General features: G+C 41.1%; 2 protein-coding genes across 2 annotated transcripts in view; one reads left to right on the top strand and one right to left on the bottom strand.

The window, feature by feature from the left end:
* Window positions 1-5,311, top strand: part of aco1 (aconitase 1, soluble) — a gene marked incomplete in the record, with an annotated part of 13,228 nt that extends 7,917 nt beyond the window's left edge. Inside the window, 9 exon segments of the mRNA XM_065950850.1 lie at window positions 541-625; window positions 788-944; window positions 1,877-2,001; window positions 2,081-2,185; window positions 2,295-2,437; window positions 2,765-2,912; window positions 3,020-3,142; window positions 3,978-4,163; window positions 4,298-5,311. Coding sequence (XP_065806922.1) covers window positions 541-625; window positions 788-944; window positions 1,877-2,001; window positions 2,081-2,185; window positions 2,295-2,437; window positions 2,765-2,912; window positions 3,020-3,142; window positions 3,978-4,163; window positions 4,298-4,414 — 1,189 coding nt within the window.
* Window positions 5,312-7,072: 1,761 nt separating this feature from the next.
* paqr9 (progestin and adipoQ receptor family member 9) lies at window positions 7,073-13,296 on the bottom strand. Its single transcript, XM_020643596.3, has one exon. The coding sequence runs from the start codon at window positions 12,078-12,080 to the stop codon at window positions 10,920-10,922; it is 1,161 nt and encodes a 386-aa protein (XP_020499252.2). The 5' UTR covers window positions 12,081-13,296; the 3' UTR covers window positions 7,073-10,919.
* Window positions 13,297-15,609: the final 2,313 nt, after the last annotated feature.

The following is a 15,609-nucleotide window of genomic DNA, read 5'->3' as shown; positions in this document are numbered from 1 at the left end:
AGGAGTTCGGAGTAGAACCGCTACTCCTTCAACATCAAAAGGAGAAAGTTGAGGTGGTTCAGGCATCTGATTAGGATGTCTCCTGGACGCCTCCCTTTGGAGGTTTTCCGGGCACGCCCAACTGAGAGTGGATCTCGGGGTAGACCCAGAGCTTGCTGGAGGGATTAAACATATTCCATCTGGCCTGGGAACGCCTCAGGATCCCCCAGGAGGAGCTGGAAAACGTTGCTGGTGAGAAGGCCTCTTGCCACCTTGACCCGAAGATGGATGGAACTATGAGATACAGTTAATCCCTGACTTTAAACTAGTGGAAAAGCTACAAATATAGTGCAGCATAGTTTTTACTTCAGCATACTTCAGAGTTTCCTTGAGAACCCTTGACGAACTGAAGGATTATTTCAAGGGACCGAGGGCGACTTCGGCACGTTTACTGAATGTCTGCTGGGTAGAAAACATCAGTATTCACAGTCATCACAGTCCAGCAGGGAAGACACTACGATAAGATACTGTAAACAATGTTCTGTCTGTGTCTCCTGTTAGCTTTGAGGTGGTCGGCTACGGCTGCATGACGTGTATAGGAAACAGCGGGCCGCTCCCAGAGCCGGTGGTGGAGGCAATAACACAGGTACCAACCAGCTGATCTTACATGTCTCCCCTTCATCAGCTCTTCTTCCTCCTCTTCCCTTCCTTTCCTATGTCAAGCTTTAGACGTAAACATTAGACCTGAAGAATCATGAGTCTGGTGTTTCTTCCTCGGTGGTGTTTAGATGTGTTTCTTGTGTTTCAGGGCGATCTGGTCGCAGCAGGAATCCTCTCAGGAAACAGAAACTTTGAAGGCAGAGTTCATCCAAACACCAGAGCAAACTACCTAGCTTCTCCTCCGCTCGTCATCGCCTACGCCATCGCCGGCACCGTCAGGATAGACTTTGACAAAGAGCCCATTGGTGAGAAGTGAGACACAAAGACGAAGAGCTTCTCTCTCTCACTGATGAAACGGTGATTCTGTGTCCAGACGTAAATCAGCAGATAGATCACAGATGACGAGAGAGAGTTCTCATGAAGTTCTCACACTGTCTCTGTCACTGACGGTGATGTCAGACTTTTAGTTTGAATTATTCGCGGAAAACGAGAACTTTCTGTTTGTATTAAATGACAGAAAAGTAGAAGCATGACGCCAACCAACGTCCTGTGATGAGACTACTGCACATGCACACATGTTATAACGATATATTTTTGAGCCATGCTCTGGATACTTCCAAAAGGAGAATCCTTACATATGCAGACTCACAGATAATGTTTCTTTTTTTTTTTACTCAGAGATCAGACAGTTAGTAGAGCTAGAAATCAGGATGAGAGAGAGAGAGAGTGGAACGACATGCGGGAAAAGAGCCACAGATCAGATTCAAACCTGGGCCGTCCACTTTGAGCACCTCAGGGTGCAAGCACTAACCACTAGGCTACCAGGACCTGCAGAAAGTTCACATCTGAGCCCTCAGGCACTTGAAGATTTGATAATGGAGCGGTGTGTCTTTGGAGTTTAATGAGCGGTTGTGATGTAATCGAACAAACTCGACCTTTATAAAAAAAATCTCTCAGAAATATAAAAAAGACTCGGATCAGACACAAGCTGTCTTTACCCCTGAGTATGGCAGGTTTATTCTTTGATCCTTAACTGTTTGATTTAAGCCATGTTAATCTCTGCATCTTCACAATTAAAAAAAAAAAAAAAAAGGTTTAGTTAATTTTATCTGAACTACAAACATTCATGAAGGAGATGAGCAGAAGGATTCATAATGAAAGGAACAGAGATGACATCGTCCTGAGGACGTCTCACCCCTGATTAACTCGACCCTCTCGTCTTCTGTTTCCTCTGAAGCCGTTAACTCTGAGGGCAAAGAGATTTTCCTGAGGGACATCTGGCCCACACGAGAGGAGATCCAGGCCGTGGAGAGGACCTTCGTCATCCCGTCCATGTTTAAAGAAGTCTACGAGAAGATAGAGGTGTGTTGTGAAGAAGTATTCCTGCAAGGGGTCGTGGAGGTCATGTGTGTTCTGACCGTGTATATTTTTGTTGTTGCAGAAAGTGAACGAACGCTGGAACTCTCTGGTCGCTCCGTCTGATAAACTCTACACCTGGGACTCCAATTCCACCTACATCAAGTCTCCACCTTTCTTCGATGGTTTGGTAAAAAACAAAAACAAATCTACACATCTCATCTTATTTTAAATACAACAACGATCCAGATTTCCACTTTCAGAAACTCTGACTGGTGTTTATGTCCTCTTTGTTTCAGACCAGGCAGCTCCATCCTCCTAAATCCATACAGGACGCCTTCGTGCTGCTGAACCTGGGCGACTCGGTCACCACCGACCACATCTCTCCTGCAGGAAACATCGCCAGGAACAGCTCTGCAGCGCGCTACCTCACCAGCAGAGGGTGCTAACACCATTTTATACCTGAAGATTTTCTCTCTCAGTTAATTTAGAACGAGTCACAAGAGCTTCAAATAAACTGGAAGACCCAGACATGTCAGTTTTGGAGACTTTGAGACAGTTTTACTAAACAATCTGCTGTGATTGGTCAGTCATTTCACTTCAGTCATGAACTCAGCTCCACCTTATTTGGATGTATTTATCTATAATGGGTATTTATGGTGTCCAGGACAGGAAATCACTTTTGGTTTTCTGTGTCAAGCTGTAACCTGCAGAGTTCAACCTGCAGTATTCTCATGCTTTCTGCTTCATCGTTGTCTTGTTTTGACAGTTTGACCCCTCGGGACTACAACTCGTACGGCTCACGGCGAGGAAACGACGCCGTCATGGCCAGAGGGACATTTGCAAACATCCGCCTGTTCAACAAGTTCCTCAACAAGCAGGCGCCTCAAACCATCCACCTGCCCAGCGGAGACACGGTCAGCACACGACCCCCTCTCTCCTTCTCTGATTATGTTTACACTCCGTGGAGAGCGCTCAGCTCAGAGGCTAACGATGTCTCGCATGTTTCCGTCTTTGTGTGCAGCTGGATGTGTTCGATGCTGCCGAGCGGTATCAGCAGTCCGGAGTCCCTCTGCTGGTTCTTGCGGGGAAAGAGTACGGCTCGGGCAGCTCCAGAGACTGGGCAGCAAAGGGTCCGTTTCTACTGGTGAGGAGACTCTTCATGGTTATCATGAGCGGTAGATTATATAAAGCAAGAATCACAATCGTGTCTGTTTGTTTTGACTGAGAAGATTTTGATAGAGAGTACTTTTCTCTGGAGTTTGTGAACACTTCTTCTGCACTCACTAGTTTCTTCCACCTCGATGAACATCACTCATGATGGACAATCTGCAGAAACTATCTTACTCCCCCTGAGGATCAGATGTTTCCTGCTTTGGTCCGGTCTTTCCTTCTTTGCAAGACGAGCAGCTTGTAAGCCGTCACATTATGATATTTCATTTTCCTTACTCCCCATTTCCACATACTGTAGTCCATGTTCGCTGTGGTACATCAGTCTTGTCAGTGCTCCCGTTTCCACATCACGCACCACGATCCATCTCCAGAGCGCGCCAGCAGCGCCACTCATTGCTAAGAAAATTGAGTTAGGGGGAGATGGGAAAAGATGCAGGGAGGAAGGATTTCTCCTTCGTATTCCTCTTGTTCCACCCTGAGGTGGAGGTCGGAGCAGGTCGTGCATGAATGCATGAAGGACGGCGGTGGGTGTGGACTCCGATGGTGGAGGCTGGCACAAAGAAACGCACAAAGCATCCGTCCAGCTCCATGTATAAAAACACAAAGTCTCTGTCACATCAGTCGATGATCTGACTCCGACCTGCGACCATTTGGTGCATATAATCCCAAAACTCTCTTTTCCCCAACATCTCCTGTCTTTCCTCAGCTGTCGTATCAGAGAGGGCAAAGGTAAAAAAAATAACTCCGGTAAGGATGAGAAAGCGACGAGTGAGAGACTGAAGCATGTGGTGTTCTGTTGTTGCCTTTAGGGTATTAAGGCCGTTATAGCAGAGAGCTACGAGCGGATCCATCGCAGTAACCTGGTAGGGATGGGAGTGATTCCTCTGGAGTATCTAACCGGAGACACGGCTGACAGCCTGGGCCTGACGGGACGAGAGCGCTACACCATCATCATCCCCGAGCCGCTCACGCCGCGCATGATCGTCGACGTCAAGGTACGTTAATGACGCTGTTAATCATCGTTTTGTAATCTGATATGACACCTGAAGGTTTCTCTCTCTCTGTGTGTGTGTGTGTGTGTGTGTGTGTGTGTGTGTGTGTGTGTGTGTGTGTGTGTGTGCTCTCACAGCTCGACACAGGGAAAACATTCCAGGTGAGGATGAGATTCGACACGGATGTGGAGCTGGCGTATTTCCACAACGGAGGAATCCTCAACTACATGATCCGAAAGATGTCTGAAAACTAAACCCAACAAACGTGCTGAGTTCAGCGGAACAGCAGGAGAGTCGGGCTTCTGATCCTCAGCTGGAGTCCAACATGGCGTTGCTGTTTTGAAGAAAACTGTCTGAAAATAATCGAATCGTTGTCGTGAGTTTGGAGCAGAGAGACATTTATACTGTAGCTGGATGACATCATTTCCTCTTTTCACTGAGAACGCTGCTACTTCCTGTGATCACACAGCAGACCTAAACTGAAATATGAGCGCCCTCAGAGGCAAGAGAGACGAAAACATCTACTGGTGATTCAGTTTCTAAGACGTTAAAAAATCATATCCACGTCCAGGCAGGGGGGAAGTTTCCCATGATCATATTCCTCGTTATCAGTGAAGGGGGGGGGGGGGGCACAGGCCGGACTCGAACCCAGGCCGCCTGCCTGGAAGACCACAGCATCCACCAATGCACCACCAGCGCCCCAGGAAGGTCACTTTTAAGTCGAAAGCAAAAGAAAAAATCCTCCTTAGAAAAAAGATCCCCAGAACATTTGAATCTCTCTTGCCTCTCTGGACTAGAGTACTGAATCTATAGAAGATATATAAATATATTTACTTAATCTACAACGTGTATATTTTCAGTGAAAGGTATGATGATGATTTTAACTCCTTCCTCACGCTCGATAAACGTTCTCACATTCCACACTTTATCGTGAAGTGGTCTTTTTGTCTCCATCTCAAGTTAACGTTAACGACTGCCTTACTTTATAATCTGACTGTGTGTGCGCCGTCTTCTTCTTTGTCCTCAAATGTTAGTTATTAGATCGTGGAGAGAGACCTGATCATGTGTCTGTGTAACGTCTCATGTTCATCACACTGTGTGAATGCTTTCAGCCACAGATGACTGACACTTCAATAAAATGTGATTCTGTTCTTGCCTTTCATTTCTTTTTCTTGAACTTTGGTTAACTTTCATTTATTTATAGAGGGGATGAAAATAAATGACCAACACTGACTAATCTGGATTCTATATTTGGATGCTTTTATTGTTAATAGAGTGGAGAGTACGAGTCTTCAAATAGACCCATCAGACTCGCTGTTTGTCTCCTGAAGCTGGTTTGAGCTTTGTTCTCACTGATGCAGGAAAACCTTCAGAGAAGGAAAGTCAACATTTCAAACAATAGAAGGAGAAACAGACGAGGTCTGATTTCATTTCATTGAAGACTGAAAACACTTCTATCCAGTTCTCATTTTAAGGTTCATGTATGAATGTTTGAAGGATATATATGGTATAAATGTATCAATCAATCGATCTTTATTTATATAGCAGTGATGTATTACCACAAGACACTTTACAAAAAGAGCAGGACTATAGTCTTTATTTGAATAATAATAATAAACTGATATTAAAAGCTAAATCAGTTGGAGTCAGGAGAGTCTACAGCAGCAGGCGTCATCAGAAACGATCCAGAGGAACCAATGAGACAAAGGACCTGAGGAACTACCAGGAAGATATGAAGTGTGTATATGTATGTGTGCGTGAATACGCATATTTAAAGTTTTTTTCCGATATGGTTATGTGTGTCGTTTTTTTTTCACAGAGGTATGAATGATGTTTTTTTCCATCGTATGTATGTATGTATGTATGTTTATATGTATGTGTATGTATGTATGTATGTATGTATGTTTATATGTATGCATGTTTATATGTATGTATGTTTATATGTATGTATGTATGCATGTTTATATGTATGCATGTTTATATGTATGTATGTTTATATGTATGTATGTATGTATGCATGTTTATATGTATGTATGTTTATATGTATGTATGTTTATATGTATGTATGTATGTATGCATGTTTATATGTATGTATGTTTATATGTATGTATGTATGTATGCATGTTTATATGTATGCATGTTTATATGTATGTATGTTTATATGTATGTATGTATGTATGCATGTTTATATGTATGCATGTTTATATGTATGCATGTTTATATGTATGTATGTTTATATGTATGTATGTATGCATGTTTATATGTATGCATGTTTATATGTATGTATGTTTATATGTATGTATGTATGTATGCATGTTTATATGTATGCATGTTTATATGTATGCATGTTTATATGTATGTATGTTTATATGTATGTATGTATGTATGCATGTTTATATGTATGCATGTTTATATGTATGTATGTTTATATGTATGTATGTATGTATGCATGTTTATATGTATGCATGTTTATATGTATGTATGTTTATATGTATGTATGTATGTATGCATGTTTATATGTATGTATGTATGCATGTTTATATGTATGCATGTTTATATGTATGTTTATATGTATGTGTATGTATGTATGCATGTTTATATGTATGCATGTTTATATGTATGTATGTATGCATGTTTATATTCATGTGTATGTATGTATGTATGTATGCATGTTTATATGTATGCATGTTTATATGTATGTATGTTTATATGTATGTGTATGTATGTATGCATGTTTATATGTATGCATGTTTATATGTATGTATGTATGCATGTTTATATGTATGTGTATGTATGTATGTATGTAAGCATTTTTGAATGTATGTGTATATGTATACACATACATTCGTTAAAAAGTATCATACATTCATACAGAATAAAGTGCATGAAGGGAAATAAATCAGAAGCCAAAATAATATTTCTCTGCATAATTTATTCAATAAAACTTTAAATCATTGATATTAGTGCTAATTTATACATCAATTAAAACAACGGAGGGTTTCATCTTTTTCAGCATTAACAGACAGACTATAATCATCCTCCTTCTCTTCTTATTCATACTTTAAATGTATGTAAATAATATCTGTGTCGTTCTTCAGTCAGCCCTGAGTGCTTCTTTAGTCTAAAACACTGTTTCACCATTTACATAAATCCAGTTTAGATCAGATTAAACGCTCTGTCGAGGTAGAGACATCCCTTTAGCATCGAATGCATCGTCTTATCTGAACATGAAATGTGCTGATTAATACAGTACTGTTTGATCAATCCTTAAAAGAACATTTCAGAGAGCTTTAAAGTGCACCATAACATCATGATCAACCAACGTCTCAATGTGTTCCTCATCACAGCGTCATATGAGTCTCTTCTGTGCAAGTCGAAACATGTGCAGATATGATTAACACAGTGGTTATCACAACATTTCTGAAATTACACAGGGACCAACATCAGTCAGCAACATTTAAAAACAGATGCAACTCCATCTCTGACTTCTCGACACGATGAAAAATCAGGAACGTGACAGAAAAACATTCAAATCACACGAAGAAATCATCATATGGTCCATTTTCAGTGTGCAAATTAATCGAACAGATTTCAATATTTTTAAATTACTCTTTTTCTTTTTATAGCATCTTAAATAAAACAGAAGCTGCAGCTAACAGTGACTCAAGCTAGCAAGCTAATAAAATTACACAAATCTATGAACTCTATGAATTTAACAAGTCTGCAACTGATAATATTAATATTTCTTTCAATGGGTGTGTTAGAAAAAAGGCTCAAGTACTGAAAATGTCCACAATATATTTTGCTATATTTTATCAGATACTGATGGCTGACTTAACTAGCTACTCTCCGTACAGCGCTCTAATTTACATATACAAAGAACACGACAAACATGAAAACGTACAATTTGAAAAAGCCATTTAAAGTGAATTTCCTAACAAACTGGATTAAGACAACCAAACACAAGCTTAACCCTTCATGTGAAAGTTCATCCTACAAAACTGAGACCAAAGGGTTTGAATTCAGGGAGCAGAATTAGGCCCTGTGTCCACATGGCGTTTTTTTCTGAGCACCAGCAAGCATAGTTTTTCAGATGTTTTCAATGAGCAGAGAGCGTTAGCAGCAGCAGCAGGCGACCGCTCGGACCAGAAGCTAAGTGTCCAGTGTCTTTTTTCCAAACGCTCCACCTTTTTTGTGCGACCGCTCCCGGCGCTCAAGTTGAAAACCTTTCAACTTCTCAGAAAGGCGCTGTTGATGTCACCGGTGCTCTTTTGCAAATGTAAGATACTGTCCATATTGTACCCACACCCCTTTGCTCTGTATCTGATCGGGTAAACACTTTGTAAAATATAAAACATGCAGTAAAACATAACAGAGCCTTGCCGCTCATACAGCGGCCGTTGTTAACAGACTGTTGTCAGGACGGATGAGACAGGACGGATGTAAGTGCTCCCGAGCACACAGCCAGAGCTTTTCTACCTGGAAGAAATGCTAGGTGGACACAGGGCCTTACATCAAAAAACAAACACAAAATACAGGTCTTTTTTTACACATTATTGCTGGTAAAATACCATCCCTACAGCGCGGGAATAATATATTGACAACATTGCTGTATGGAGATAAACGCTGAATTACGAGATGGTGAATGTTAGTCCAGGTTAGTGCCTCTCGATTTCAGTTCATCCCCATGATCCAGACAACCCAGAGAATCCTTGAATCATAAGTCATGCATTTAAATATTTTTCATAAAATCCATTTTCTGTTTATCTGGTTGAAAAAAAATCTACAAAAAATAACGTATGACCGTCACCTCGTTTTAGACGACATAAAGTTTGATTTTTTGTATGGAAAGTTATTAAAACTACTGATTATTTTGTTTCAAATATTTAAGGATAATATTAAGGGGCTCTTTATGTTTTATTCATCTCACTCATATTTTTTTTATTTATTAAACATGGCCCTGATAGCCTCTCATACAACTCATTTTGGTCTCGGTTGAAAAACTGATGCAACTGGGAAACAGTTTTCAGTATTTTCTTTTTTTTTTTTTTTAGGGCAATGCTTAGGACTGAAATGTTCTCCCAGATGGTCAGAAAATCACTTCATGCTGAAATTGGGACGCCCACAATAAAGTGTTAAAAGTCAAGGTTTTTCACAAAATGCAAAACGTTCCATTTCTTCCTGGATCTGTAACTCCCAGGTGATGGTAATACTCAAAGGTACAAAAGCCCACGTTAACCTGATCTATCTGTAAGTGCAAATCTGTCCAGGAAGGTCCTGATAATGTAGTACGACAAAAAATATTGCCACGAACTTCACTACCACTACCCCAAACTATGGCTTTTTCTCTAAGAGATAACTGAACATGAAATGACAAAGAAAGCGGCCTCTGGTTACATCATCCATATTAAAGTATGCTCACAATGCAGGTCTCTAAACTGGCCTTGAAGTCTTATAGTCTTATCATTTTTGGAATGCTAGATTTTACAATCTGTGCACGCAGTGTGTAGACTACCTGTGTGAGCTGCAGGAAAATTCGGTAAGCTTTCCATAGTGATTAGAAAATGTTGCATCACATTTAATCTGAATTACAGCACTTTACGCATTGTGAACATAATCTGTGAGGAACTTTCCATCAGTGTTATGGAAACCAAACATACAGCAGATGACAGCACAATGACACACATTTCACATTTAAATATCCTGACTGAACCCGTCAGTAGGACATCATCACATGCCTCAGAGAAGTACCCGGAGGTTAAAAATCAAGCATGGCTTCTTAATAACAGGGCTTTACACCGGCCCCCCTGAAAGTGCTTCACTGATACGTGCTCTCAGCTATTTCTGAAGCTTCGTCAAGGCCACCACACTTCCTGTTACGTGGACAGAGAGAGGAAATTAAACTGCGTGATCGTTCATTTCAGAGCAAGAGAAGTTAGGCTTAAGGAAAGTCACACAATGGATTCTACGGAGGACAATTGAGGCCATCCAGGGAAAATGTATTCGGGTATCAAGTATAAAATCTGACTTTGATGAAACATTTGTTTATACACAAAACAATTTTCTTATACACAAGTAAACTAATCCAAAAGTGGAGTTACCTTAATATAATCTCTTCTTCAATCCTAGAATTCAGATTTATTTTGCTTGAATTTATTTTCTTCATGACTATTTATTTATTAATTCTTTTAAAAACATAAAATGTAGACTTCCTTCCTTTTTTTATTTTATTTCTGATTTAAAACATTGAGTTCTGAGCTCAACTTTTTTTCCAAATTTGGCCCTAATCCTCTTCCGTAGTTTTCAATCACAACCACAGCAAAAACAGAGTTTGAAGTCAGAGAAAGGGGAAGTAACAGGAGGAACTAACTGACAACACTTTAAGCTAACATGTAGCCACTTTACCCAAATGGTAAATGGAACTTGTGTTCCCCTGGGTACCAACACCTCTCCTCTGTCATCGAGTGAACAACACCTAGAGGTAGTTTTATCATCAGACGCCCTGGCAGATTTCAGGATATCCACGCAGCCAGACAGCCATCCATTGGTCTGCTCAAAATATAATCCTCTCATCTCCCTTTGTCCCAAATTTACCCAATGAAAGCTTGCACAATGCTCTCAAAGGGTTTAAAACATGCAACAGACATGGAATCAGGAGGGGGTTATCGTGATTCTTGTGCACTTCTTCTAGTGGCATGGCTCTGAATAAACGTGCAAACGTCATTCGCAGTAAAGGTGATTCAAAACACAAATCTGTGATCAGTGACATTTCAGGTGCTTCTTGGGATATTCCTCTGCCAGCTGGTCTCTCTCGGGTCCGTAGATGCAGTTGGCCTTCCAGGAGAACCACACGATGATGGAGATGATGGTGGTCTGCAGGAGGAGCATCACCCCGTAGGTCGAAGCAACAGTAGGTCCAGGCAGGCGTGAGAGGGTTGCCGGTGGGAGCAGCAGAGTCGGGCTGAGCAGGATCGCCCTCACCTCAGCCTTGATCATGTGGAGCTCGTCGAGGATGGACAGAAAGGTGCAGCAGTGGAACCACTGGTGACTGTGACCCCAGATGTCAAAGCGACCCGGGGCAAGTCGCTCAGGAATCTTGCTGATGTTGAAGACGGCTGACACCACCAGCCAGAAACAGTGACGATAGAAGAAGGTGGAGGTGGAGTCAGAAGCGGTGAAGGAGGAGGAGGTGGAGGAGTAAGGTGATCTGGTGAGAAGCCGGTAGAACACCGGTGTTGAAGAGACGAGGAATGGTAGCAGGAAGACGAGGGTTCGGATGACGTATCGATGCTTCCTCCACCTCTGACGAGTGTTGCAGCAGGACAAGATGCAGATGATTGCTACCATACACGCACTCGGGATGTAGAAGGTCTCAAAGAACACACTGAACTCTGGGATTGCATAGGATGATGTGACAGCCTCCCTGGGTTCATGTTCCAGGGCCATGTGAGATCCATTGTGGTTTCCCGTCTCCACTATCCCTGCCTGAGGGTGGATGTAATAGTAGTAGGCCAAAGATGAGCCGACTGTGTAGGCGCTGATGGTGCCGTAATCCACAAAGAAGCAGACTTCTCTAACCACCAGAGACATCGAGTTAAGCAGATGGGCCATGCTGCTCGCCATGAGCAGACAGAACACCCCGATAAAGTAGGTCCAGAACGGATAGAAGAAGGGGGCGTCGCCATGCGGTGCGCCTTCCCAACCAAACGCCTCCACGAAATAGTAGAAAAAAACAAAAACTGGGAGGAAGTGCGTCCAGAAGTTCCCAGTTTCATTGGTCGGCCTGAATGCTGATAACAAGCAATCCTTCAGGCTGTAGTTTGGGAAACGGTAGCCGGTCAGAATGAAGTTTTCTTTGACCCGAGGCGGCACGTCCGTGTCCCTCAGGAGAGGTAAAGGCTGACAATCATTTAGAAGCATAATGAAAAGTCTATTTAGGAATCTAATCTGTCCTTGAAATATATTTGTATTGCTTTTCTACCTGTTTTATTTAAACACTTTATAGATCCCCACCATTCAATTGTTTTATATGTTATTTATGAGTCGATAAGGCATCCATTGGTTGCTTCAGTGGACCTTTGACCCCTGCTCTAGGCCCTTTACAGCTGATCCATACAGCAACACGAGTGTATTATCTGGTAGATCCACGGGTATCCGGAATCCTAGAGCCACCTGCTTGATTAATTTTGCATTAAAGGTCAAAGGTCAGGAAAAAAAACCTCAAGCACGCAATCCTGGTTATCACGCTCCCTTATTTTGCACATAGGTCTGTCTTCTTCTCTTATCAGCCCAGAGCACATTCACGTGTTTTCTTCTGCATAGTTCCGTCCGTAGCAGCAAATAAAAAACGGAAGGTCACTTAGTGCTGTGTTACAAGGTTGAACAGGACGTCGGTGGTTGTTTCCATACTGCAGAGATGTCCGGTAAGCTCTGCGGTATGTAGGTCATGCCGTTGTTCAACACTATATCAGGTCCATCAGCCTGAATCTACGTCGGACTGTCAAATCATCCAGCCCCCATTCTGAGCACCGAGAGGCTCCGCTGAGAAGAAAAAAAAAAACCCACCGAGAGAGAAAAAGAAAGAGAGAGAGAAGGTGCCGGTACCGGTGTGTAGTCCTGTAAACACAACGTGACGTTTAAAAACCGGGAATTCTTTTAAAAATATCCCGGGTAAAAGGGTAAAAGATAAATAAATAACAGCCAGCCGGCATTTCAGTTCAACACCGAGGAGAACCGGAGACTGTTTGACAGGTAGCGGCTCAGTTGTCAAGTTGCACACGCGAAAACACCGGAATTCCGGTTGGGAGTTTCAAAATAAAACAGCGCCGTCCTTTCTAAAGGTCAGAATGTTAGATTTCAGCTCATCATGAGCTAAAGTGAGATAAAGTGAGGTATTTGCTTTATCAACATGATTATATATTTCTTAGCTATTTTATTAATTTATTTATTTTCGGATTAAATATGTTAAGATTCTGTATTTGATTCATTTAATTAAAAGTCGAACAACAAACAGAAATGCTAAAGTGAATTAAGTTTCTGAACAATGAACATGACAGTGAAATATTTACATAATGAATAAGAAGTTTACCAGACATTTTTTTAATCTTATTAATTTTTTTTAGCATTGCAGCTGGACCACAGCATGACGCTCATGGACTTACATGACCATTTTCCTGATACTTCAGGCAAAATCAGACATTGCCTTGACAAAACACTTTCCTGCTCACTTGAGGCTCATCATCTTTGTCATTTGCATTGAATATGATTTGATAAAAAATATACATTTCAATTGGTTTATTTGCATTTGTATTTATTGTAATTGAAGTGGAGTTTGTTTGTCATTTCTCAAACATTATTACACTGTCATTTTTGAACACATTTAAAACGTTTTCCATAACACATTAAGAAGGAAAGAAGCACAATCCCTTATTTTGAAGCAAATAAACGTAGTTTCCGGTCTCGTGCTGAACTACTTTTACTCTTGGATCTCTCTGAATGTCCTGAGGCTTATAAAAACACATTATAAGGCTGTGCGTATGTCTTTCCTTTTTACAGTATAAGTTAACAACAAAATGGAAATAGTCATTAGACATTTTAATAGAAGTAGAAAAACTACAGGAGTTAAAGCATGCCGTGCCGTGCCGTACTAAAAGTGCTCCCTTTATCTGCTTGAAATGCACACTCCGTCCCCGTTGAGTAATCTCACTGGAAGCCTGGCTGTGTGTTTCTCTGTGTCTCCTTTAAAACCGCAACCTTTACAAAGTACATTTACATTGTTATTTATTCGGCCTGCTTCATATCCGCACTTTGTATTTAAAGGCCCTATGACTGTACCATGTGTTTATAAAAGTTTACATATTAAAAATCCTAGTTTTAGTGTAGTCTCCAGTTTGTGTTTTTTATTTAATTATAGCTTAAGGAGTTATATTTTGGCGTTTCTGTTCGTCCCCTATATTGTATAAGAAGATAGTTTAAAGTATTAATCAGTCAGATAAGCACTGAATGACATGATAAAATTATCAATCATCAGACATAAAACATAAGCACTTGAAACTTCTTTAGAAAGCTTTAAATGGGTTGTTAGTCTGGAGGTTTTGTTGTCTTTCATTTTAAGTCTAGTCACATGTATCACATCCTGTTATGGGTATATATAAAGGTTAACAACAATATAATCAGTTGTCAAGATCATTTCTTTAAAGGCTCAGTTTGCTGCTTTAAACAAACAGAATGTGGCTCCCTCTATCAGGTTCATCAGTCAACCCTACCCATCCATCTTCCCATTCAGCCTCCAGCTATGACTGCTGTGGCCAGATGTCAGGAAGTCTTTGAAGTAGCAGTTTTTTTGCAGGATGGGGTGGAGGAGGTGGTTGTGAGGGTTAGTGGCCACTTTCCAAATTCCTCAGAGGAATAAGAAACAGGCAACACTTGAGCGCGAAGCAGACTGGGAGAGAGCCGCAACATGCCTTTTTAATTAGTGATTGACAAGCACAGACGGTTTTATGGCTGTGGAGTCAGGCCTGTATCTACGTACACATTATGAACACACATGGCGGAGCAGAGTTACAGACCCTCACAGGGACTCATATTGAGGCGGAATCATTATACAGGACAGGACAATGTTTAGGTCTTGATTACACGCCTGTCCAACTAATTTCTATGGTTAAAAACTCATTTTTTTAATGTGGTAGAAGACTATGTGATTACTTTCCTCCCCCTTAAACAATAAGTCCAGAATCTTTACTCATGGGAACTATTTCCAAATGTTTTGAGGTCTAAATGACTAAACTAAAAACGGGCTGTAACAGCTGCAACGCCATCCTTTGGGGCACTTCCTCCCAATAAAAGTTATTTTATTTGTCACTGACAGGCTCAGATTGTTGTTCTGTGTCTGACAACATTACAGAAAGGATTGTACAGAGATGGATTATATTTAAAGGGTAAGAGGATTTTCTCAAAATCGGAAACAGCCAGCAAACCCACCAGACTTCATTGAAGAAAACATTGATTTAACCTAAAAGAGCAGGAGTTGCTGGTCTTCCCCCATCATGACCAGTTAGCTGTTTTGTTTGTGTTTGGGTGTTTTGTATAATCAGTTTAGACACCAAAGTAACTCAATGAAACAAACTGAAATATCAAAGCAGGGGTAGACCAGCAACTCCCTTTATTTTCAAGGTTGTTGCAAAGCTGGAAATCAACCAGACTCCATCGATAAAAAGAACATTTCTACCTCGAGGACCAGAAGCTATTTGTTGACAGTGGCCTCATTACGGTGGTGTTGTTTGTTTCACAAATATTGTGTTGGATCCGAACAAACCATTTAAACTCACACAAGAGGACAAACACACTAATGGAGGCAGCTGTAGGCGAGCAACCCTCAAATGACCATGTTGGTTAATGGAGTTTGGTTGCTTTGAAGAGAGTGACACAACAGCTTGGTTCCTTTTACAAA

The sequence above is a fragment of the Labrus bergylta genome, chromosome 22 (assembly GCF_963930695.1).
Source record: "Labrus bergylta chromosome 22, fLabBer1.1, whole genome shotgun sequence".
Lineage (NCBI taxonomy): Eukaryota > Metazoa > Chordata > Actinopteri > Labriformes > Labridae > Labrus > Labrus bergylta.
This window is presented reverse-complemented; position numbering and strand designations above follow the sequence as displayed.

Coding starts and splice junctions, on each gene's coding strand:
- paqr9 (XM_020643596.3), bottom strand. CDS start 12,080: ATGCTTCTAAATGATTGTCAGCCTTTACCTCTCCTGAGGGACACGGAC.